This window comes from Parasteatoda tepidariorum, chromosome 7 (assembly GCF_982258835.1).
Source record: "Parasteatoda tepidariorum strain Cologne lab strain chromosome 7, Ptep-v5.0, whole genome shotgun sequence".
Taxonomy (NCBI): Eukaryota; Metazoa; Arthropoda; class Arachnida; order Araneae; family Theridiidae; genus Parasteatoda; species Parasteatoda tepidariorum.
This window is the reverse complement of record NC_141761.1, coordinates 91,321,296-91,347,679: the sequence shown is the minus strand read 5'-3', so window position 1 is coordinate 91,347,679 and position 26,384 is coordinate 91,321,296. Positions and strand designations below refer to the sequence as shown.

General features: G+C 30.3%; 1 protein-coding gene across 2 annotated transcripts in view; it reads right to left on the bottom strand.

Annotated features, from left to right (window-relative positions):
- Window positions 1–26,384, bottom strand: part of LOC107443883 (voltage-gated inwardly rectifying potassium channel KCNH6) — a 398,302-nt gene that overhangs the window by 262,587 nt on the left and 109,331 nt on the right. For both annotated transcript variants that reach the window (XM_087168266.1, XM_071183149.2), the window contains exons 3-4: window positions 5,446–5,592; window positions 2,287–2,376 (exon numbers count right to left, since the gene is read on the bottom strand). In XM_087168266.1, the coding sequence (XP_087024392.1) occupies window positions 2,287–2,376; window positions 5,446–5,592 (237 nt within the window). The remainder of the gene's footprint in view (window positions 1–2,286; window positions 2,377–5,445; window positions 5,593–26,384) is intronic.

The following is a 26,384-nucleotide window of genomic DNA, read 5'->3' as shown; positions in this document are numbered from 1 at the left end:
TACACATTATTTCAATAAATGACCTATAAAATGAAATACAAAAATGACTGAAAAATAATACGTAGCAACAAAATATGTGCTAACTTTTATTTTTTATTACTCCTCGTCTGGGGTGACCTTTATTTAGGGATGGGAAACTGAGATAGAGGAAGCAAACAAGAAAAAAAAAGCTTATGGTTGCATTCCACTCAATATATTGTTTTAAAAATCGGTATATTATTCGTATTCTACATATAATATACCGATTATATCGGTATATAATCGGTATATTATATGTAGAAATTTCAAAATTACCAAAAAATGAAGAAGAGAAATATCAGTCGAAGACCGAAAAAAGTTCTTCATATCCTATTTCTCTACTTCTTTTGGTTCACTATATCAGCAAAAAAATAACATTATATGTGTATAGCAGGGCACTGGAGCGAACATTTCGTTCACTATATCCAGGAGTTCACTATAAACCATGCTCACTATAACGGGGTTTGACTGTATAAACTATGAAAAGCAATTAACAACTGAAGTTGTATATTGATAAATTTCAAATTGGGTCTGCCAATTTATTGTAAAGACCAAGTTCAGTTACATAAACAAAAAAAGATTTTTTACTCCATCTATTTATTATACTTGTAAGTTGAGAAAAGCTTTAAATTTAGTAAACTGCACAATTTAGGAAGCAACCAGGAAGTTTGAAAATAGATCCTTTTTTCAATCAAAGCCTCTAGATTATAATGAAGCACTAAACTTTACTCTTTCAAGTTGAGTTAAGGAACACTGTGTATGGATCTTATCACTGTTTCAGACATTCCAAATAAACAACAAAAATTAAACACTGTCACGCACTTTAAAACATTTCTTTAATTTGAAAAATCAAGTTATTGCTTAAAAACAATAAAAGTTATTGGTTACAAATTACAATTAAAATAAGTCAATATTTCAAAAGTATTAAATCACTGTTAAAGTAAATTAAAAAATAAGTGACAGTTCAAAGTAAAGTGCAATGTTGGACAACAATACCTAAGTACAAACTAAAGATCTCTTTGCAAACACAACAATTTTTAAAGAAGCTCATGTTTAAGTAGTGAAGAGCAACAAGATGTCAGACTAAATAAGTAAAATAAAAACTTCTTAGTTTGAAAAACAATACTATGATTTCCAGATCTAATAATAAATATATCTAGAAATTATTATACCTGGAAATAATTTCATATGGAAATAACATTTAATACAAAGGTACGAATTTAATCTAACTATGATTATCATGAATTGTCAAAAATATACATTTTTACACATTTTTGAAGCATTTTGTTTACTTTTTATCAAATTCTTATACATCGCTATACCTTCTTTTTTGTCGAAAGTTCTACCTACCTTACATACTTTCCATCCCAAACACTAAAATTTATACCAATAAAAGATATTTCAACTTAATATTATGATTTATATGCATGAATAAATTAAAAATTTTATGAAAAACACTTCTTTTACATATGAGCATTATTATAGACAGATTTATAATAGGTGCAATGCTTGAATCTAATTTTTTTTTAAATTTGTGAAAGCGGCTTACACTGTAAACAAATCCTGATTAAATTACGGTAAAAAGTACTGGCACCCTGAATGCAGCATCCATAAAAACCATTTGACCATTAAATTTTATGTCGATTTCTGCAGCAATATTTATGCAATTACAGTGATTTTACAGTAAATATTACTGTTTATAAAATTAAGGTATATCAGAATTTTTGTTCCGTAAAATTTTACGGTAAAAATAGCTTTCATCTGTACTGGATTCAGAGTGCCAGTATTTTTTGTTGTCGTTTTAACCGGAATTTTTTTACAGTGTACTACGTCGAAGCATGTGTATGGAAAATCTTATAAGCATTGAGGTATTAAACAGTTCATTCACAAATGTCTTATTTGTAAAGGTAGTCAGCTTTTATAAGCAACTAGATCAGTTTTAGTTGATTGTGTGAACAATACCATGAGCCAAAACTATCAAAGCAAAGTGCTGAGGTACCGGCAAAAGTCCTCTAAATAAGGCATTGTTTTTAACAGGCAACTACAGACTTTTAGTAGAAGTTCAAGTCATTTTTTCAGTGCGTTGAGGGTGATAGAAGTTTTTAATAGCTAGTGGAAAGACAGGTATTAAGTAAAAAAGGCAACTACAATCCTTCTAGCATTAGTGTGTTAAAAAGAAAGTGTATTTTAAAAGCTGTCTCTTAAAGAAGAGCGTGCTGTTAGCAAAAGAAAGCTCTGAGGTTTCAGAATTGCTTTTTAAAATTGAACCTTGATAAGCTTTTCGTGGTAAATCTCTGGCATACCCAGGCTTCAGACTTCGTGGAACCAGTCGCCATAAAGCAGGAAATCTGTTCAATACTAAAACATGAACAAAAGTTACTTCTATTAAAAAAAGGCACATTACATTATATCTCCATTAACTAAACATTAAACTGCTCAAAACTTTTCACATGCTTGTATCTGTTCTTTTGAAGTCTTAAGGAACGTTATTTTAATTTCAAAGTGCTTCAGATTTACAAAAACAATATTTCTCAACTAAGCTTAAAATATTTTGAAACAATTACCTCAATTTTATTAACATTTTTAGCAATGTATGACATCAATGTTAGTAATTAACGAATTAACTGAAAATGATATTGTCTAAAAATATATACACATTGTTTGTCCCCTAAAATTCGCTATAATTATTTTTTCAATTGCATTAATTTTTAAATCGTGTAATAATTTGCTATTTTTAATTCTAATACATCTTTAATTTATTTAAAAAAAAGCTTTTTTATAAATAAATGAAAAGATTGTAAATCGGTAATGAGTCAATTCATTTATATACATGGTACTCTGCAAAAACCACCCTTAATTTATATTTTACAATCCTTTTCAAAAAATACAAAATAAAATAATAAAATAAAAACAAAAAATAAAAACAAAATAAAATCCAAAAAAAAAAATTTCAAAAAATATACATATTAGAAATTTCAAAAGACCCCACACAAATCTTATATAAATTAATTAGCTGAAAATTTAATGCATTGTGGTAAGAGTTCTAATTGATTGATGTACATAGTAGTAAACATGCATTGCAATACATTGTAGTGAAACCTCTCATTGATTGATATATATTGTAGTTAACATGCATTGTAATACATTGTAGTAAATATACAGTGTAATACATTGTAGTAAATATACAGTGCAGTACATTGTAGTAAACATACAGTGTCATACATTGTATTAAACATACATTGTGATATATTGTAGTAAAAGTTCTCATTGATTGAGAGTCCAAAAATGGATAGTCTCCGAGATATGGAACCTCAAACATTAGAGATATAGGCAACTGTCACTGTGATGAGGGGTGCTTGAAGTGAGCAACATTGGCTTAGATATACTTGCCAACTTTTAAGCATTTGGCACAAAATTTTATTTTTTTTATTTAAAATTTTAAAATTGGCACAAAATTTTATTTTTTTTCTTTTACAAACTTATTTTTTAATTGATTTTGATCACCACTATTCCTAAAAAAATTAAGCATATACATTAATATGTGTAACTATCATGGTTGTCAGCTAAATATTTTTCAAATACAACATGTTTTTATGCTTACAATTGAAATTTTAATTCCGTTTTACTACCACTGGGAAAAATTATAATGGAAGAGATCAAAAGTTGGCAGGTATGGCTTAGGTGAATACTAAGAAGTAATGCTAGCTAATGAAACCCTGGTTTTTCAGTCGTGTTGCTAGATTTTCATTACTTAATTTAACGTTTAATGCTTATTTAAAAGTTCTTTATTAGTTACGAGGGTTATTTTTAAGTAAAAAAAAGGGGTGGAAAGGAAAGAAACTTTCCCGATGCAAATTTATTTTTCCGACTCTACATTCGTTTCTTTTTTTTTTTCAGCATAGTTTTTCACCAAGTTTGCTTAAACACCTCACAACTAGATTTAGAATACCCTCTTCCTACAAACTTGCCGCCTGCTCCGTTAACCAAGAGAGCGCGGCCATTTTCACATATTCGTCATCGCTGTAGTAATTGCTACCAAAATGATGTTTGAAATATCGCAAAAGATGAAAATCACTCAGCTTGAGGTCTGAGCTGTAGGGAGGGGCGGTCCAAAACTCCCCAACCAAAAAGCTGGGGTCTCAGCTGCGGACAGAGTCATTGTCGTAGAGCAGTAAAATTCCCTGTAAGCATGGCAGGGAATTTTGCTACTTCGCAAATCTGACAGCGAAAGTATGCTGCAGCAGACAGATTTTTTGCCGACTAAAAACGCATCTCTCATCGTATCTCGCGCGTGGCAGGCGATTTGTTAAATTTGAGCATTTTAAAGATGCAGTTTATGCACACTTATACAGTTTACCTACATATTGTAACAGAACACAGTTGTTCCCAAGGAATGCCGGGACTCGACACAAGCACTTGTTGCGACACACGCGCCACCTACGACGAATACACGACAAAATGGCCCTTACTTAAAAAAACAAGCCTCGTACATTTCTTTTTTTCAATTTCTTAATGCCAATGCCGTGACTGAATTAGATAATTGAGAATTACTATTTATGGTTTGAGGTTACGATTTATGGTTACTATTTATCTTATCTTATTTTTTGTCAATGAGAACTTCTGAGCAGAATGTTTCAAACTACAACATATTAAATCTTTTAATAATTTGACCGAGAATTAATTTCTATAAAATTTTTGCAGGATCCTTTATATTAAAGAGAAGAAAAAAACATGAAAAGAAATATCAAAATTAAACATCAAAATATAGCGTATCACTTCTGTGGAAAGTATCACTGAGAATATTAATGCTTATTTTATTGCCGGAAAAAGCAGAGAGAAGTTAAAAGATGATTATTACTTTATTATCCAGACAATAAAACTAATTTTAATATTTTCAGCTTAGTAATTCCTTTTGATTTCAATACCGTTTTCATCTTAAATATTAATATTCAATCTAATTTAATAATATTTTTTCACCTTAAACATAAATACCTTAAATAGTAATTAATTCAGTTTTTACAAGGATTTTTAAAATAGACATTAAGCGAGGTCCTTACGTTAAAATTTGCCTGAATAAATCAAGATATAATTTAAATTTATAGAAATAGAGTCCATTAACACTCATTAAACAAAGAGAATAAATCTTGAAACTACTTTTGCTTATATTTAGTATTTGAATAATCCTATCATATAACAGTGAATATCTCCTGTGTTACTTTTTGGAGCAGTGATAAACTTATTTTTTAATATTTATTTAATCAAACTAAAACCAACTTGATCTAATTTTTCTACAATTTTGAATCATTTAGCAAACTTTTAATCTCCAAAAGGTCGTTTTTCAGGCTGATGTATTTAAACGAACCAACTATTTTCACTGAAATAGTGCATTCCTATTTGCCATGCATGAATAAAACATAAACCACTTACGTATTCTGGCTGGACGTGGAAGAGGAGATACTGTAGCATCTCGATAGGGGGCATTCGTAATGTCTTCGAAATTTACGATGAACATACATATCTGGCCCTCTTCATTGCGGATAGGTGCCGTCACCTGACTGCATAGGAACCTTGTTCCTGCGAAGATATAAAAGAATCAATCGTCAGAAGACATTTAATGACTTTCCTGTCAAGAGAATAAAATATTATGACGCGAGAAATACTATTAGGGACATGCCATGACATGAAAGTGGGATCCATGGGAATCAATTGAAAGCAAGGAGGGTGGTATACAATAAAATTATACGACGCCTTAAGGAGTTTTTGTGGCTATTAATGAATAAATATTAATTATTATTTACTTGGATAAAAATTCTACCATTGAACAATAAAAATTGTATATTGAAAAAATTTTACTGAACCACACGGAGAAGAAATTCTAGCTAAATGACCGTATTATATGGTAAAAAAACATAATTCCGGTTAATAAAACCAAAATATACGGTATTTGAACTATTATTTTGGTTATTTTGTCATTCATATGATAACGGTTAACCAGATATTATGTTTTTCAAAATTATAGTTATTATTACCCATAGAGCGTATTCCCATAGAGCCAAAAGCAATGTAATTTTTGCCATATCATGACCACATTATTTTTCTCAGTACACATTTAGTCAAGTTAACATCAATTAAAGTAATAGTAATAGTTAAAGTAATCGAACTTTATGGCAAAAATCTACAAATTAAATTAAAATAAGCTTAAAAATTACAAAAGTAGCTTTAATCGAAATACATTACGAACAAAAAATTTTGGTAGTTGTTCTAAAGAAAGACATTAAAAGTTAATAAATATGAAGACTAATATTATAAAGAAATATGACATTTTGGAAAAGTTTGAATAAAAATTTAAAAGAAACTATTTGATGTTAAAGGTTTAACTTAACTTATTATAAAATCAACATTTGTTTAAAATTATTTACACTGAGTGGTCAAATTATTACGACCACCCCTTCAGTACGCTGTTGGGCCACCTTTTGCGTGTATTACTGCCTTAATTCGTCTGGGCATGGATTCTATGAGATGTTGGTAGGTGGTAGAAGGAATGCCAGACCATGCTCGCTGAACTGCACTTGCCAATTCCTGCAAATTTGATGGTACTGGATCCATCTGTTTGAGCGCCCGTTCAATTTCATCCCACAAATTCTCAATTGGATTGAGATCTGGGGATTGTGCTTGCCAACGAAGCATGTTAAATTCTCGGTCATGCTCTTCGAACCATCTGAGGACAATGCCAGCTTTATGACAAGGAGCGTTGTGTCCTGCTGGAAGTATCCATCCCCGTCAGAGTACACCATTGACATAAACGGATCTGCGATCCCATCTTGATCTGCGATGATACTTTTTTCCCTTGGGCATTGAGGCGTTGTGGTACAGGAATTAAAAGACCCAAGAGAACATTCCCCATACCATAACGTTGCCACCACCAGCTTGAAGTGTCGTGGCAATGCAGTTGGGGTCCATGCTTTCGTGGTGTTTTCTCCATATTCTCATCCTGCCATCTGCGCGATACATTTGAAATCGTGATTCATCAGACCACATGACCCTCTTCCAGTCATCTACTGTCCAATGTTTGTGCTCCTTTGCAAATTGGAGACGTCTGCGCTTGTTTAAAGCAGACAGTAGAGGCTTACGAACAGGTCGTCTGCTTCCATACCCTATACGGAGCAATGTACGTCGAACAGTCCGTTCAGAGACGTTCACAGTTGCTCCTTGATTAAGATCACTTGCAATTTGTCGCACTGTTGCTCTCCTGTTGCGCTGCACAACCCTGGCCAAAATTCCCTCTGATCGAGCATTCAGTACCCTGTGACGATCACAAGTCTGACGTTGAGACCAGGTTTTTTGCTTGATTGTCCATTCTTTGTACACATTAACAACTGCTGCTCTAGAACACTTCACAAGTGCAGCCGTTTTGCTAATACTCGTTCCGACACATCTCGCACCCACAATCATTCCACGTTGAAATTCAGTTAAATCACTTTTCCTTCCCATATCTGAGCAAGCAACACAGTATAACTGATGACTCACTTGTCCAGCATTCCCGTGTTATAGTTATCTTGCCCTCTAGCGGCAGCGCTGTGACGCAATAACTCATTTGCATAAAACTCTGAGGTGGTCATAATAATTTGGCCACTCAGTGTATATGTTTAAATGAATATAATTTATCCAGAACAAATTTAAAAAATGGAAATTTTGTGTTGAGTATCCAAACACAGATTTCCGGTTTTTAAGAATATTAGTTTGATTTGATTATTAAAATTTGAACCATTTTGCTTCAATTTGAGCTTGATATAGGTTCAGAAGTCTTAAAGTAAATGACAAATTTTGCAGGAAAATAGTTTTTAAGTTTAAAATTACGTGACTATTTTAAATAAATCAATATAGAATAACTGCTTTAATAAATATATCAAAACTCCATATTCCTATCTCTATCTTTTTTTTGAATTTATATCCATTATTTTTTTACTTTTTAAAACAAAAAATTCGTTTTAATAAACAAATTTAAACTCTTTATATTAAAAAAAATAATAAAGAAATCTATAAGAAAATAATTCAGAAAAACTGAAAAGCAAATATGAAGGATAATTCGAACTGGTTTTTAATACCATACGACTGATTTATTTTAGCAAAAAACTATCAAAATAAATAAAAAGAAAATCCTAAACTAAATTAAAAACTCATTAACGTCATACATTAAGATGAATAATTTATCAGCATAAATAAAAGTTTCTGTTCATGAAAACTAGTTTATTTTTATGCAAATAACTTCTCAACTAATGTCAAACATATTAATTTGTGAAAATCTGAATGTATATTTTTTAAATATTTCTATTTATTTTGATTATTAACGTACTGGTGTCTTAAAATATTTTTTTAGAAAATCCATAAAATATGTATGCATTTTTGAACCGAAAGAACAAAAAAATACTGAAGAAATTAGCGAATGAACTTTCAACAAAATACTGCAAATTTGAAGAAAATTATCAAGCTTTAAAAACCAGTTATTCTCGTATTCAACTCTTAGCAAAATTGTAACATCATTTACCATTTATGAATAATAACTTAATACAAAATGTATTCTATATTTACTTTATTTATTCAAATTTGTGTATTAACTTTTTGAAAATTTAGAATAAGTTGAGATGAATACATAAGTAAAGCATAACAATCAAATATGAAGTAAAAAATATTTTAAAAAATAATGACTTTTTACAAAATTAGACAAATTTAATAAAGTATATAGTCATTCAAAAATTTATAAAATAAAATTTAACTCTGAAATAAAAGTTATAACCAATTAAAAAATAGCTTTTTAAGATAACAAAATTAATAATTAATTCTATATAATACAAGCTGTTATAACTTAAGAGTAAAGCAATAAACTTAGGCGTCCTTCAGTAATAAATAAGGTTTCGTCTCCTTAGTTTGGTTGCGTCGTTTTTTTTTAACTGTTTCTTTCAAGCGAATTTTATTGTGTTTGGGATCTCATACGTTTTATGGAGAGTTTTGCTAATGTTTCTTCAAGAAGTTGTAGTAGGCAGAGCCCATAAAAAATAATTATTCGTGGACGTTATAGTCTAAGAAGAAAGTCAAGAAACCATACAACTTCGCTTTGATTAATTTTTTAAGGGAGAAATTGTATTAAGTGAGACTTTACTTTAGAAAAATAAGTTATTGACAGTTTTTGTAAAATCCTTATTTAATGTAATCAACAACTTTTAACGTTTTCTATGAATTATTTAGATTTTTTTTCATTATTTTCAAAAAAAATAGCCATTCTAACTGTTTAATAGAGTTTTCTTATGGTACATGTGTAAAAGGTTTAATTAACAAGTAAAGTTAAATTACATAACTTCTTTTTATCACTTTACAGTTCGGAAACTAGTAATTCATAGCAAATTATTCAGTATATATTTACCCAGAGAAATAATTCTGTTAAAATTACCAGACTGTATGGTAAGAATATTTTTTGGTAAAAAAGACACAATTTTGGTTTTAAAAAAATAGACGGAATTTAAACCTTTTATTCTGTTTTTTCCTATTCTTATGTTAACGGTTGAAAATTCTGGTTTATGAAATTATAGTTCTTATTTCCAAACATTCAGTAAAAAATTCAAAACTGAAAAGTCAATTTAACCGTCAAATTTCTTCATATATAATGAAATTGTATTTTGTCGCTTATCGTTAATTTTACCGAAACACTTCGGTAAAATTTCCCGAGCTTTTTGGTGTTCCCTTAGAGCCAAAACCATTGCAAATTTTACCATATTCTGGTAGTTTTACCCCATAATTTTTTCTCAGTATAGGAAGATTCTAATTTATTTAGTCACGGATATCATTGAGGCATTTAATTGCATATAGGGGAGAGTTGGATAAAACGGGATACGTCGCTTTGGGACCAGGCTATTGCAGCTATCTTGTGGACAACGACAGAAACGTGTTATTCGACCGTGATTATATCATTCTCGGTGCGTCCCGCCTCGAGATCACTATTTGATAGAAAGTTATAAGTCTCAGAACTTTTTTACTCTATTTTTTAGCCATTTTCTATACTTACGTGCGTTGTTTTTTACATTGTACTGCCTACACATATGGGAATAAAATTCAGGTGAGTATTAAATTTAATTAATCATTTATTTACCAATATTTTGATGTGCAGTCTATCTAATTTTCTTTTCATATTTAGGCAGCAGCCATGTTTGTTTCAAAAAGTGTCGGAGTCGGACAAAACGGGACACTTGTGAGTTGGATAAAACGGGATAGAGTTTTTTATGTCCCGTTTTATCCACCTATTTATTTGTTGGATTATTACCTTTTAAAATAGCCATATATTAATGTAGGCCTAGGCTTTTTAAACAACTTATTTATATTAGCTATATATATTTTTGAAAAATTTAGTCTTTTTATATAGTAATGCAAAATTTGTTTATTAACGTTCATTATTAAGCATTTAATTTTCGACTCTGGATTTCACATCTTTCTTTAGAACTAATTGTAATGTATTTCTCTGATGAAGACTTGAGCTTTTTTATGTATAAACAATATTATTAATATATTTGCATTATTTATAATTTTATATTTATATATATGCAAAAATTTAAACATTGTAAACCCTATCCCGTTTTATCCAACCCAGGTATGCTAAAACGGGATATGTAAGAGTTTGGAAATTAATTTTTTTTTCTATTTCACAGTCAGTAAAATTAGTTTAAAATATGTTTTTTGTGTACTTCGATAAATGTTGTAGCTACAAAAAAAAATAATGTATGGTTTTCCTGAACAGATATTCCGTAGTAAATATAAACAATAATGGTATCCCGTTTTATCCAACTCTCCCCTACTTGTATTTATTTTCCTTACGTCAAAACAAAACTAAATTAATGAAAATAGAAATAATGAAATATGATAATTTTTCTAGAAAAAATGATTAATTCATTCTATCTAGTGGATCGAACTTTTCAGTATTATTATGATGGATTATTTTTTATATATTTTCATTGATAGTTAGAAGTTGAGAAATTACTTTTTGAAAAAAAAAAATTTCTAAGTTTGCCTATTAGTTTAAAAAATGCACATTCAATGATTATTTTCTGTAAAGTGAAACAATATAGTTATTTAAAGAGAATATATGCAGTTGCATACCACCAAGTCCAAAGGAGAAAAAAATTCTGATAAAATTAAGATTGAAAGACCATAATTCTGGAAATAAAACCAAAATATATGGTAGTTAAACTATTTCACTTGGTATATTTTCCCGTTTATATGATAACGGTTTAGCGAAAATTCCGGTTTTCAAAATTATAGTTCTTATTACAGAGCTTTTAGTAAAACTACAAAACAGAAAAGTAAATGTAACCAAACAAAGAGTCTCTTTAAGCCACGCTCTAAGATATTATAAGAAAATTACCAAATTTTGAGATATTTTCCAAATTTTATTCATGCTTTTTTTCTCGGTGTTAATATATTTCTATAAAAGAGTTTTAAACTGTTCACAATATTAAACCCACATTTGAAACTGAAATATAATAACATTTGTTTTCAAATAGTTTCTAACTTTACAAAATCTAAAGCTTCAAATCTAATGCTTATAACAATATTTTAATAACTTCAGGACAAATTTGAAATTCGTTAAGAAATTTGCAGAAATTGTTTTACCTGTAGCAACAAGTAATCAATTATAAGTCTCTAAATTCCTACAATGGAATATAATTATCATAGCAATTGTTCTCAATACAGGCACTGTTAAGGTGACCAAGAGTTCTTCTGTAATTTTTTTCTCACCAGTCTATTATAGATGGATATATTTGCTTCAGATGAAACATCTCAAAAAGTTATGAAATTTTTATACAATTTTTTGCTTATTTACCTGACTGAAAATCGGCTGCGTATTTATTTTATTGCATATTTTTTTTTCAAATATTGCACTTGAAACAAAATTTTAATGTTTTGTAAAAACAGTTTAATGCCTCAACTGAAATGACAAACTATATTAAAAAAAATCACTCAAAAATCGGTTCTCGACATCAAAGATTCGCATTTTCACAGTTGAGTTTACATTTGTATTTCTCACTCAAAATACTAATATAGTATATTATAATAGTTAATAGCTATAATAGTTGAGATGTTTATTATGATCTTTATAATACACTATTTAAGATAGATCAGTATATACATATATAAGATATTTATTACAGAATTTAAGAGGTGTGATATAAGAGGCCAGTATCCAGTGCCTGTGTTACAAAATATCAACATTCAAGTATTAAAAATTATATGTAATAGAGATATTTTTGAAAGCTATTGGTTTCTCCTTAAATCTTACGTAAACACTATTTGAGCTTCACAGCACATGCGCGAAAATTTCCTTACAAATCACAATGTCACTAATGCTAGCGTTATGATTGATATAATGTAAACGCTAAGCAGAAGCTTTCTAAAACCAATTCAAGAAAATCCTAAAAATAATTGTCATCAGAATCACTTATTGCCCTGAAAGTAATCAGAAAAATATTATTATGAATATCTAAAAAATAAAACTTTTATTACTTACTTCATATATTTATCATATATATGTAGTTAAATAAATTCGTAATATATGAATATAATTTCATATATACAGAGTTCATTTTTGCTTCACATATTATATGAATATATGAAGTAAAAATAAAATTTTTGCTTCATATATTTATATAAAGAATGAAACTCATAAAACCTGTGAGAAAAATTCAAGATGGTAGGACAATTCGTCATTTCGAACAAAATTCATTCGCACTCTAAGAAATAAAACTCTCATATTTGACGATTCAGTAATCTTTGAGCGAGCTGTATTTCATTAATTTTGCGAACCATCTCGTCACGAATTCGTGACGAAACCCGAGCTCTCAAATATATGATGAAAAAAGTTCCTCAATTGCAGAACCTCATTGTAAAGCATTGTGGGAGATTAACTAAAATGGAAAATATTGGCCCCTCTATATGGGGCCCACAATATGGGGATTATTATAAAAGGCACATACATACATAAGTAAATTAGGCAATATGAGGTTTTTTTTTTTTTTTTTTTGAAAAAATTAGAATGACAAAATTCGTTTCTTCGAAGAAGTGACGATAATTATTTTTTCACTTTGACGAAATTTTTTCGCAGACAATATACCAGGAAACGGTTCCGTCAAAAACGAAGAAAGTTTCGTGAAATTTGAGTACCCAGTTTTTCAGTGCATTTCCGTTAAAAACCTGAGGAAGTTAAATAAAAAAGGAATTTATTCTCGTAGGGTTTATTCTTTTATTATTTATTCCTTTATTATTTATTTTTTCACAGTAACGCAATTCCACAATAAAAATATTAAATCACATTAAACAAATCATTTGTGACTGCTTAAACACAGTTTTTAATTAATTCTAACAACTTCTGATACGTGTTTTCTTTTCGTGTTCAATATTCAAAGACGTTTCTTTGGTCAGAAGCAGTTGTGAGATTTCAGAAACTGTACTTCTTTTATGTCTGCCCAAAACTACCCACTACCGAAAATAGCTCGGGAATGCAACCAAAGAAGCCATCATTGGTAAAAAGAAGCAATATTATTTCGTGTTTCGAAAAGGAATATTCTACGGTCATTACGAGGGTCCAAAACTATTTCCAGCGATTCTCCTACTTCTCTTTATAGAAAAGTTCTCGAACAACTTTTTCCACCCAGCCAAACCTATTTGATTTTTTTTTCTTCTCTTCATTGGAACGTGAACTTATCTTAAAGCATGTTTTCTTGTCTACTACTTTCATCAAAATCAATGAGCCTCTTTCGTATGATGTAATGAAACATTCGGTATCGAAAAAAAGGGCTCTTATGTAAACGAGAAAAGGGTGAGCTAATCTAAATACGTTAGTAAAATTGCCTAAAATTATAGTATGAAACTGCCATTTAACCTTTTTTGCGAGATTGCAAATGTTTTGACAACAAAAAATAATTAAATGCAGTTGAAACACTAAGCATATTTTTATAAACTAATTTAGCTTTTATTACTGTCTGTATTTATTTCATCTAATATAGCTTTTATCTGCTTGAAAATTCGATAATTAGATCAAAAAAATTTTTTTTGCGAATTGTATATGTTTCTTTTTAATGCAACAATAGTTATTTAGATTTTAACAACAAAATCATAAAGATAATGGTATTCAGGCTGTTAGTTGCACCTTAAAAAAATTTACGGCTCTTAATTATTAATGTTTACAATGCGAGTTAATATGGACATGTTTATTTGAAAGCGTTTCTTAAAAATGGTGCAGAAATATATTAACTGCTGGGGCAAGAAAGCTGATTAAAAAATGATAACAATTCTGTGCAATAGCTTAGTGTTGAACCAAAGTAGTTCAGGGTATACAGCGTTCAGGCGAACGCGTATACCAATGAGGTGATACAGGTTCGAATTCCAGCGGTGTTTAATTGATACAAAATCTACTACCGGCTCACACCGACCATTGTACTGACATAAATACCCTCAGTCTTAGATGGATCATGGGTAAGAATCACTATGCCGTCGGGCTAACCGTAAGAGGTTTTTACCAATTCATGCGACGCAAATGTGGGCTAGTTATATAAAAAAGTCCTCTACAAAGACTATCCTGTATCAATGCTTGATCCTGGAGTACTCTTGACTTAGAAGTTGAGTTCAAAATTATAAGACAACGAGTTGAACATTGATAGTCGTTAACTCAGAGTTGGGTCGGCTGTTCAACGCTGGATTTAGAATAAAACCTAAAATGAAATAGCTTAGTTTTTTAACTATTGCGTTGGCACAGCTCACAAATTATTATTCCTTTGGGTGATAAAAAGCTTCAAAATTTTCAGCGTTCTTTTTAACAAATTATTTCAAAATTAAATATCTCGGTACATCCTTGGCTAAAAAAAGGCTGATATATTACTGCGCCTTTCAGATACCTTTACCAATAAACATTATGCATAAACTCGTCATCTAAATGTTAAACATTAAGGCATGTAGGATTTTTTTTAAAAAAATAGGGCAACTAGTTACCTGTAAGTCATTTTCATTTATGGTTTTGTTAATAAAATCTAAATGAAGAAATAATAATTGCTGCATACCAAAATAACATGCACAGAGTAAAAAATATGCGAAGCACCCTGAATAACCTTTAGTCTAATGATCGGATTTTCACAAACTAGGACCCAATCTTAATAATACGAGAGAGAGGGTGACCTCAAATGTGCTTATAAATTAGAGCAGATAATATTTCTAGTTAAGATATCAGACACAAAAACGTACTTTCTCTTAATAAATGCAAGTTTGTTTTTTTTATTTATGACCCTCATGCAGACGTGTGTTAAATTTACTTATGGACCCTCATGCATGACGTATGCAGGAATCTGGAAAATATGGTCCCCACAGTTTGATCAGGAGAACGTTAGAAGATTTGATCCATTTAATGTTACATTTACTTATTGCGTATTCCTCCACATCCCGAAAAAATTTTAAGAAAATAGAAACATTTTGCATATACTTATATAAATCGTTTATCCAACGATAATGCCGAGCAACAAAATAATTTATTATCTAATTTAACAAAAGTCTGATTTCGTATGGCAAAATACAAAATTAAAACGAAATCGGTCAAAATTTCTGAGACATCGAAAATCAAACATTTGACTTTTTATCACTTATTCAATCAGTTTCAATGCCGCCGGCCGAAGAGTCCCAGTGCATTAAATGGTGACTGGTGCACGTTAAATCTCTCGCGGTCACGAAATTCTCCAAGTTTCCATAACAAATCAATTGCTGAATTGGAGATTGGTCGCTCCCTGGTTCAGGTCAAAATTACCTGTGGATGAATGAATGGAGTATGATTAGGTGCTCACTGTAAAATGGGCTGTGACCTGTATGTGTGTGGCCGAAGTCGTTTTCTTAGCCATAGATGGCCCCTTTAAAAAAACACGAAACGCACCTTCTGCCTTAAAAAATTGCTTGATTTCAAGCAGACTTGCTGGTATAGACAAGTGACATAAGTATCAACAACAGCAACTAAAAGTTATTTTTTTCTATCAAGTAAATTGGTATTAATTTTTAAAAAATCGAGAACAGAATGCAGTGTATCTACCACTACAAATATATAATTCCAGTTCACTAATACCACAACCGTGAACTTAACACAGCTCTCACGATCAGCAAAAGTACGGTGATCTTCATACAACTCCCCCGGCCTCTCATAAAACAGCAATGAATCAACTAGTGGTATCCGTTCATCGAATTCTATCACAGCTATAATTATGGTGGGGAGTACTGTAGTGTATCTACCACTACAAATATACAATTCCAGTTCACTAGTATATAAGACATGTTAACTCGATTCTATGTTAGGGTAACCTTTTCATAGATGAAGGTTGACATTGTCGGTTACTCCTCGCCCCACACTGAAGAAATACAATTTTGGACCAATTTCCAAATTTACTTAGACAATATGCTCCTATTATCACCCTTAGCTTCAACTTAATTTTATACTATTTTTACAATATTCTTAATGGTTCGTTGAAACTCATTCATCCCTGTTCATTGAGCTGTTATTCTTAGTAATAACATACGGAATTCTAAGAATTGTAAAATCATTCAAATATTATAGTTAATCACTCAAATCACAATAGGAAATTTTCAAAATTACAAAAAAAAATATCATATTTTTTTAATTTTTCATTTAGTACTAACACCCAAATTTTTGTTTCTAATTTCATTCCATTGTTTCTCCACTTATTCCTTATTAATTAATTTTATTTCCTCTGTTGTATTTTTATTTTTGAAAATTAAATGATTTCCATCTTCAAACCAAACAATTTTTAATGAAATACAACATCATAAAGCCATAAAATTAAAACAAAAAAAAATTCCATTGTAACTTATCTAAAGTCTAATTCTTATCTAAAAAATTTTTCAAAAAAATATTTATTATGAAACAAGTGCAAGACATACAACAAAAATGACACTTAACTGCAGCGAAGATAGTTTAAAATAAAACAAAAAAGTTTCTCGTGAAAAAAAAATGAATTAAGTAGTTTTTAACAGGGTTATATTTCTAAGAAGCAACTCTAAGCATAAACAAAATTTTATTTTACAGTTTTAGTTTACTTTTTTAACTTTATACTCCAATGATCATATTTTAAATTTCCTTTTCTTTAGTTCTAATGGCGCATTAAAAAAACAATTAAATATCAAAAAGAAAACAATAAATCTATTAATGAAAGCGAGCAGGTCAGTAGCAATCCCAGATTGATGTCAGGGAAAGAGCAGGATATCTAACAGGCAAGACAAGTCCATCTCTTGGTGGAGATCAAACAAAGTACAAAAGGGATTAAGAACCACATTGATGCGACTTGGATGTTTATTAAGGCAATCGTGACCAGATATCAGACGAAACATGGTGACAGATTTCATCCTAAGCCAATGAGAGACATTGAGAATCTGTTTTAAGCCATGATTTACTAGATTCGCGGAAAGAGTCCCTGAAGATGCTTTTTATTAGACATTTGACATTATAAAAAGGAAGTCTGAGATAAAATCTCTGGAGGACAGAGGTCTCCTTTTTTGCCAGGAAATCAGCCGCCACATTTCTCTGGATTACACAGTTGACCGGAATCCATTGGAACACTATTGTCTTATTATTAATGGCAAACCAGTTGAGAAGATTTAAGCAATCATCGATGGTTAAAATTCTATAGTGACTGGGTGCGTTAATCGCTTGAAGCCTTTAGATCAGATAGTATTTTTTTTCTTTCATTTTCAATATCACTACATTTATGCATCAAATAAAAAAAATCCGTCGGAACAAACGGATACCTGAAATGCTCTTTAAAATAAAAATGTTCTTTCATTCTCATTTTCATGAGAATGAAAGAATATTTATGCCTTGACCGGTATTCGAACCCCGAACCTTTCTGATGCAAGGCCAGTTCCCGGAACCCTATCAAAATGAAGCACATCAAAATAAAATCATATCAAAAATAAAGAAAGCAAAGAGTTTATTTAAGTTGTTTATTAAATGTTTGTTAAAAAAAGTCAAAGGGGGCGTTGCAAAACGTTTGTTTTTCGAAATTGTTTAAGAAGCTATTGTCAACATTTTTACTTTACGAAAAAAACAAAGATTTTTTTAATTAATTATTATTTAAAGTATATTGTAAAATTCACATCACTTAATATTTCGATATATAATCAGGTGGAGTTTTCGATTAACTATATTTATTCCCAGAAGCAATACTTTTTTAAAATAAATTGCCTCATGTAACTCAGAATCGTAGAACTTTTTAAAACAACATAACATTCAATCTGACTTAGTATGTGTTTGATAACTCAGTTTTGAGACACTGTTTTTGTTAACTCGATATATTTAGAAAGCAGATTTTTGTGTCAAAAATGAAAAAGAACATTCGATTTTTTTTGCTGGTGAAGGTGAAGCCTATACAGTGGAAAGTAATTGTTTCTTAATGGCATTGGGAAAATGATTCCCTGACGCACTTTTTCCTCCGGCGTAAATTTAAGACGATAATGGCCCCTCCAAATTCGAGCATTTTCTCATTAAAATAATAAAAAAAATCAGAGTAATGTAATTTTTTTTCTATCGAGCGTTTCTTTCGCAACAGACACGTGTGAGTTACGAAATATCCGGAAACATTAAGCCGTTTGTGCCTCTCTTTTGGTAGTAACAGATAATTTTATTACTAAAACACGTACGAGTTACTTAATTTAAAAGAAAACTTACATCACATGGTTTCATGCTATTACTTAATTATATTTAAGCGATGATTTCTACTACTAAAAAAAAATGCTTTAAAAATATATGTGACATCGTCGGCTAATAAGTTATTTTTGTAAGGCAAAACTTCAGAGAAATAAAAAACGTTTCTTATTATAATGTTTCCAATAATTCTAAAGTTAATTACTTATAGCTAGGATCGAAACATTTTATTGCAAAACTGAAAATAGTTTTGATGTTGTATTATGGAGAAAAAAATAATCATAAAAACCATAAAAATATGGCGAAATAAGATAAACATGTTTTTAAAAAAAAGGTAAAACATAAAACGTAAAGGTTTGATTAGCCACGATCAACAAGATCATACTAAAGATGCACTTTGAGGAATAAAATCAGATGCATGTATAGATATAGACAGCAAAAAGAATAGAGTATGCTAAGAATAGGAATTACTATGAATTACTTTTTATCTAATGATCGGATTTTTAAGAAATGTAGTTTTGCTCATTTTCAAGCTATATTATTAAAAAAAAAAACTTATTATAATATTTCATTATGAAAAATCTGAATTGTGAACAAAAGAAATAAAAATTAAATGTTCGATCTCAGAATTATAAACGTATCCTATCTTTTTGTCTGTTTTTGTATAAAATGAATGGTACGATTTACCGAAACTCTGTGTGATTTTGTCTCAGGGCATAAATGCAACTAAACAATTCGTTAGAGTCAATGGATTTTAAAAATAGGTAAATGTTAGTTTTGACCCTATACAAAGAAAAAATTCGGTTAAGATCAACGCACTAATGCAATGTTTGGTAACGACATTTCTAATGAAAAAACCATAAATCTGGTTAATGAAGTCAAATTATACGGTATTTAACTTTTCCGTTTATACAGTATCAGTTTACCAGAAATTCTAATTTTCTAAATTACATTTCTCATTACTGCCCAATTTAGTAAAATCCCATAAGGTAAATTTAACCAAATAAATGGTTTTAATGCGATGTTCTAAAGTATCGTCTTAAGATTACTAAGTTTTAGCACATTTAACAAATTTTGTCACGTATTACAGAGTCATATTTCATTATTAATTTTTCCAAAATCATTACCAAAGCGCTTCGATGAAAATTACAGAGCATTTTAGTATTCCCATAGAGCTAGAAACACTGTAAGTTTTACCATATTTTGATAGTCATGAGCATACTTTTTTTTCTCAGTATTGTGAGCGAAGATAAAAAATAAAATTATGTGTTTCTCTTTCACAAAAAAATTAAAATCTACATTTTTTTCAGCGTCTCTCCGACGAAGGAGTTTAAGATCTCAATTTATATGTAAAAGACCAATTTAATTTCATATTGTACATTCCATGTGCCTCTTGTGAAATTTTGGACATCAATATTGTAAACTCAAGAAAATCACCTGAAAGTCTATCAATAATTTTCTTTTCCGTTTTTTTTTCTTTCTGATGAGCCATCTATAAAAAGTTTTGGGAAGAGAAACTTATAAAACTCCTTTCTATTATGCTATAAAAAAGTCAGGGCCGGGACATACTAGTTGGTAAGGCATTAATCCCATGTCCAAATGGTCGCGAGTTCGATCCCCGTCAGCCGATGACTTCCCGTGTGGTAAATGTTGACTGGTGCACGTTAACTCTGTCGGGTCTCAAAGTCCTCAGTGCTCCCATAACAAATCATACCTACTGAAGGTACTGAATTGGAGATTGATAGATATATGCTTCAGGTCAGCAATACTATCTGTGGATGAATAAATTGATGTATGAATAGGTCCGCCCTATAAACGGACTGTGACATATGTGTCGGAAATGTCAAATTCTTGGCCATAGATGGCGCCACTGGAAAACAAGAAGAAGAGCACCCCCTTTGCCTTGGTGCCATGCGACAACAACAATAATAAAAAAGGTTATCATAGGTCAATAATAAATGCTAACCTTTACTGCGAATCTCTCTATTTCAACGGAATATTTGAAGATGAACTAAGTCAACAAAAAAATCCATTCAGTACACAGTAAAGTAAATTTTGAATATGTGTATTTTTATTTTATAACCGTCGTTGAACAGCCGACCCAATTTTTCAGTTTACGACTACTAATGTTCAACTCCGAAGCCTTGTAATTTTGAATCCAATCTAGAAGACAAGGAAGCTCCTGGATCAAGCATTGGGAAAATTTGCCTTCGTGGAGGACTTTTTGATGTAACTAAACCGTTTTTACGTTACATGGTAAGGAAGACCATGAGAATCTCACACGATTAGCCTGACGACAAGGGTACTCTAACCCATGAACCATCTACGAGGATATTTCACGTCAGCACATTGGTCGGTGAGAGCCGGAAGCGGAATTCATATGGACCAGCCGTCTCTGAGATTCGAACCCGGTTGACCTCATTGGAAGGCAAACACTTATCCCTTTCGCCATCGGAGCTCGAATATATACATTATTAATAAAAGTTTGAAAATAAATTTTTTTACGTCAATAACATATTCTCTTAACAGACAAAACGTTCAGTTCTATTCCTCAAACCCACTAGCTTAAAACAATATCTATGCACTAAAGTATAGTGCAATGAATCTAGATCAAGATTTTCGTGTTAAGTTTTGTTACCACAAATCAATCCACAAATGAGACTCATATTCGGTAATTCCCCAAAGAAAAATCTGCGATGCTTTCACGCTTATTTATTGCTATGATTCTATGACACAAACATATTTTAAGAATGAACCTGCCTTTTGACTTTCATTGTTTACGGTATAGTATGCCTTCGACAGATAGAAACAGACATGTTTCATCTTTCTGAATGTTTTAGTCAATTTCTCATTGTCCTTTGGGAACACTAGAGAATAGCTAAAACCATACGGAAGTGATGATTTGAGTGTTTTTCCCCAAATATCATATGCTGCTTATTTATTTTCCGTCCTAGACTATTAGAAGCTTAGAAAAACTGCAATTCGGATAATTGTCCACGAAAAGCTAATGTTGCTTACCGTAATATTCAGAATTGACGGTATTAACAATGAAGAAAAATATCACATCAATATTCTAACAGAAACTTGCAGTATGACAAATAGTAGCTTTACATATCATAGTTTGACTCGTAAAATTATACTGTTTTTATGAAGTATGGAAGTAAAACCTCTGCCGGTATTTAATGTATAATTCAAATTGTTAGGATTTGAAGGGAATGAATTGATGAATAGTGTTAGTGAATGAATTGAACTTGTATATATTATTAAAAAAATCTTCAAATGAATCTGATGATGAATGATGAAATGAGTCTAATGCGATGTAAAATAAGATGACATTTATAAAGAGTTGGATGTTTTAAAAAAAACGGAAAATTCTGAACACCTTTAGATCTAATTATCAGATCTTTACGTTCTAAGATTCAATCTTAATGTTTCATGGGGGTGACCTTGAATATTCTAAATAATTAATTAGTGCAGAATTAGTGTTACGAAATCAGATACAAAAACACACTTTCTCGGAATGAACATACCTTTTTTTCGACGGATTCCAATCTTTGACCACCAAAATATATGAGTTAGCCTCAATCGGGGAAATATAGTCCCCATAGTTTGATCAGAAGAGCTTTTCAAAGTTTGAACCTCATAATGTTAATCTTATTTTTACTTTTCGTCATACTCGAGAGCTTTTTAAATGAATTGAAAACTTTTTGCATACAATTCTTCTTCTTCTTCAGCACGACAGCCCCTTACAGGCCTTGGCTGGCTCAACCACGCGAATATTCCAAGTGCCAATTTTCAAGTCCTTTTCCGTTCCCAGTCATTTGGGTAGAGTCCTGCCGGTTTCCACGTGTTGTTGAGGTTTCTGAACTGGAAGTTTTTTACAGTGTGGGGTAGTTGGCCCCTCGCCAAATCCCCAAACTCGAGGACCAGGGTGTTCCTCTTTGTCTGGTGTCTCCCCTCCGACCTGTCCGGCATGGGTGACCCTGCCAGTAGCTAAACTACCGCCGGCAAATTGTTGTTGCATACAATTACAAAATTCATTTATCCAAAGATAATTCCATGCGAAAAATAAATTTTACTAAGTATGTGAGTGATTCTTTGGAAACATGACAATTCGGGAAAAAAATTTCTTCAAATTTAAAATCTTCAAAATAATCTAAATTTTTTTTGTATATTTATTTAGTTGCATTCATTAATATCTTACAGACAGTAGTGTAGTTTATTGACATTTGCTCAAGAAAAAAAATTAAATAGGAATTCACCAAATTTTGAATGCCAGGAAAATGACATATTAGCTTAGAAGTTAAACAAACAGTCATTTTAAGCTAATAGTAAGTAGCTCAACTTAAGAACCTCAAAAAAACAAAGTTGAAAAAGTTAATTTTAACTTTTTATGTAAATAAATTCCCATAATAATTATTGTGAGCAATTTGAACATGCATTTTCTTCTCGGCTTCCAGTTTTTTTTCCCTCAATTTATTTTTCCTTGATTGTTTTTAGGCTCCATGTTTCAAAATAATTTAATAAAATAAATTTTATAATAATTTACATCGTAATTTTTTTATTATGTTATTTACATTTAAAATATTTCAAATCATTTTGCTTTACAACTTTATTACATTCTTTAATTTATACACCCAAGTTAAGTTTAAAGACAATGGCAGAATTCAATTGCACAGTGATGTTCTTAGCTTACTTTTATATTTTAACTATCTGTGTTTTGAAAAAATTATAACCTAAAGCCTTTGTGTTATATGGACTATGAATTGTTCAAATTAATTATTTCATTCACTGTTAAAGGAATCAAAAATGTTTATGTTGTAGATATGTACAGAATAAAATTGTGTATAATAATCAATCTCTAAATAAATAAATAACTTTGATTATATGTATGCATATTACAATCTTACATAAACTGGGTATTAGCTTAATATTTGTTTTCCCTCTTTATACTGCTAAAAAAAATCAAATTATTGACAGAAAAAAAAATTTTCAACGAAGTTTTTGGAAATAATACTCTCTGCATATATTCTAGAAAAGCTTACAAAGGTTGAGATAAAAAAAAATTAGACATAGAAAAATTTATGGAAGTTTTGAAGCTAGCTACAGTTGGAAATATAGTTTGTGACATACCAGGAAAATGACATTTTGAAACTCAATTAAATTTTTTAACTATACAAAGCAGTCAATGGTAATGAAAGTCATATTAAAATGCTAACGGCAATGCTAATTATGAATTTTTTTTAAAAAGTTCTTTTGGCAGTATAGCATTAGATCTTGCAGCAAAAGACTGTCAATTGTCGTATTTCGTGAGAATCACCCATATTGTTTTTTTATTATTTTATTCATCAACAGTTGAAAACGTTTTGAATTGTAAAGTATTAAATTACTTACATCATTTTAAAGTAATCATTTTAGCGTAATCATTTAATGTAATGAAATCATTTTAATGCAATTTTACATACCAAAATACAAAATTTGAGAAAAATAAATTGAATAGTTCTGAGGAAATCGAATTTTTAAAAAGTCGTATAGTTAACCTCTTAACACTTAAGCACCTTTTTAATAACACTAAAATTTTAAAAACTCAAAACGTAATATAAAATTGAAAATCAAACCCTCTTGATTGTACGAAACATTTGGCCTATAATGGATAAGTTAATTAGAATTTGATGCAAAACAAAAATGTATCGTGTTCGAAATAAGTGTTCAACCGATTTGCTGCATTTCCAATACTGCAAAAAATTCAGTATTAAATTATAGTAAAAAGTACAGGTACTTAGGTAACAAGTATTTTTACTGGAACATCTTACGGAACAATAATCTAATAAACCGTAATTTTGACAGTAATAATTACAGAAGAATCCCAGAATCCCTCTAATTAAATAATTATTACTGTAAAATTTACGGTTTAATATTTTACGACATTATATTTTACAATATAAATGGATTTTGCAGCAAAATGAATTTTACGAACGATGCGTCTAAAGTCCGGTACTTTATATCGTAATTTGATCCGGAATTTATGTGTTACTTAAGAATTTTCAAGATTATTTTATTACTATTTTATGTGTTACTTTATGTGTTTATGTGTACTACCGAAAAAATTATTTCTTCCAAAAAACAGACCAACAAATTTTTGCAGACAAGGTCTGTAGAGAAATTATCAAGATTATCTTTTAAATGATCCATTGTATTTGGCGTATGGGCCTATTGGCCTAGGCCGCTGTATATATAATAAAAAATTACTATTTTATTATATAAAACAGGGTTCGAAAAAACTCAAAAATTTTACCTGTCCCCAAGGACGGCTTGTCCATTAATATACCCGTCCTCCTTTGAAAGTAACCCGTAGCTTCTATATAAATAAAAATATAATTTTCTCTTATTTATTACTAAAATTTATATAAATTGCACAATGAATAAGTAGTTACTGGGATTACATAATACAGTACTAAAAGAAATACTAGGTTTCTAATAGTAAAACCTAATATTTCTTTTATGAAATAATTTAAATGACAAAGGTCAAGTTATCTGGAATGTCAATTTATCCAAGGGTACTGTGTTTTTTAAATGAATCAAATATGACGTTTGTCAGTTCCACAATCAAGCCAAAGATTTGCAGAGATTTCTGCACAGATATCTGAAAGGGGTTTTCCATTTAGGTAGATATTCATAATTGCGTTTAACGCTTCTTGTTTAAGACCAGTAAGTAATGTGTTTTTTTGTAAGCTTATTGCTGAAAAGCCCCTTTCAACAGCTGCAGTACTCCCATGTTGAGAAAACATCAATTTCATCATGCACAGTATGTTGCTGTATTTCTAGATTAGAGGGTCATTTTAGAAGTGAGGCGTTGGACTCTTGTAAGATAACAAAAATTTAAAATGAGTCACGAACATTAACGGGAAAATGGCAGTCCACGCGGATGTCGGATTCGAGAAATTTGTTGTCCGCGGGGAATTTTTGACCGCCGAGGACGGGCGATTTTTTGAGCTCTGAATTATAAAATGTACTTTCTTTTTCAGAATTGCATTAGGTGAACCGGAAAGTATTGTCGTTTCGGCACATTAGATATCCGTTAGTCTTAAAAACCAATTCAATTTTTTCGATCCATTTCGATTCATTTTCGATCTAACATTGAAAAGTTTTTGCTAACGAAGGTGAAAACATTGATTAAAAATTTAATTTTGATAGAAAATATCAAATGCACCGAAACGATATTACTTTCCAGTTCACCTAATACTTGTTTAAAAGCAGAATTTCGAAACTCAGAAGTAAAAATTTCAAACCAAATATTCTTTTGCAAGACGATAATTGTTTCTAAGTAAAATTCAGGAGAAAATCAAATTAAAATGTAAAAAATATTGAAATAATACTTTTTACAAATAATAATTTTTTGTGCAAAACTGTATTCGTTTACAAGCAGAATTTTAGAGAGAACTTAAAAAACACCAATTTCTTCAAAATATATCTCTGAAAGCATTATAAAGCTTATTCTTCTATAAAAAAGGAGCTGAGTGAAATAAAGTATATACGCAGCATATTAAGAAGGTTGAACTCCGACCCACCCCAGGGGGGTATACGGAGATAAAAGTAAAATTATTACAATAAAATTTCTCTAAAAACTAAAGTTACAGTA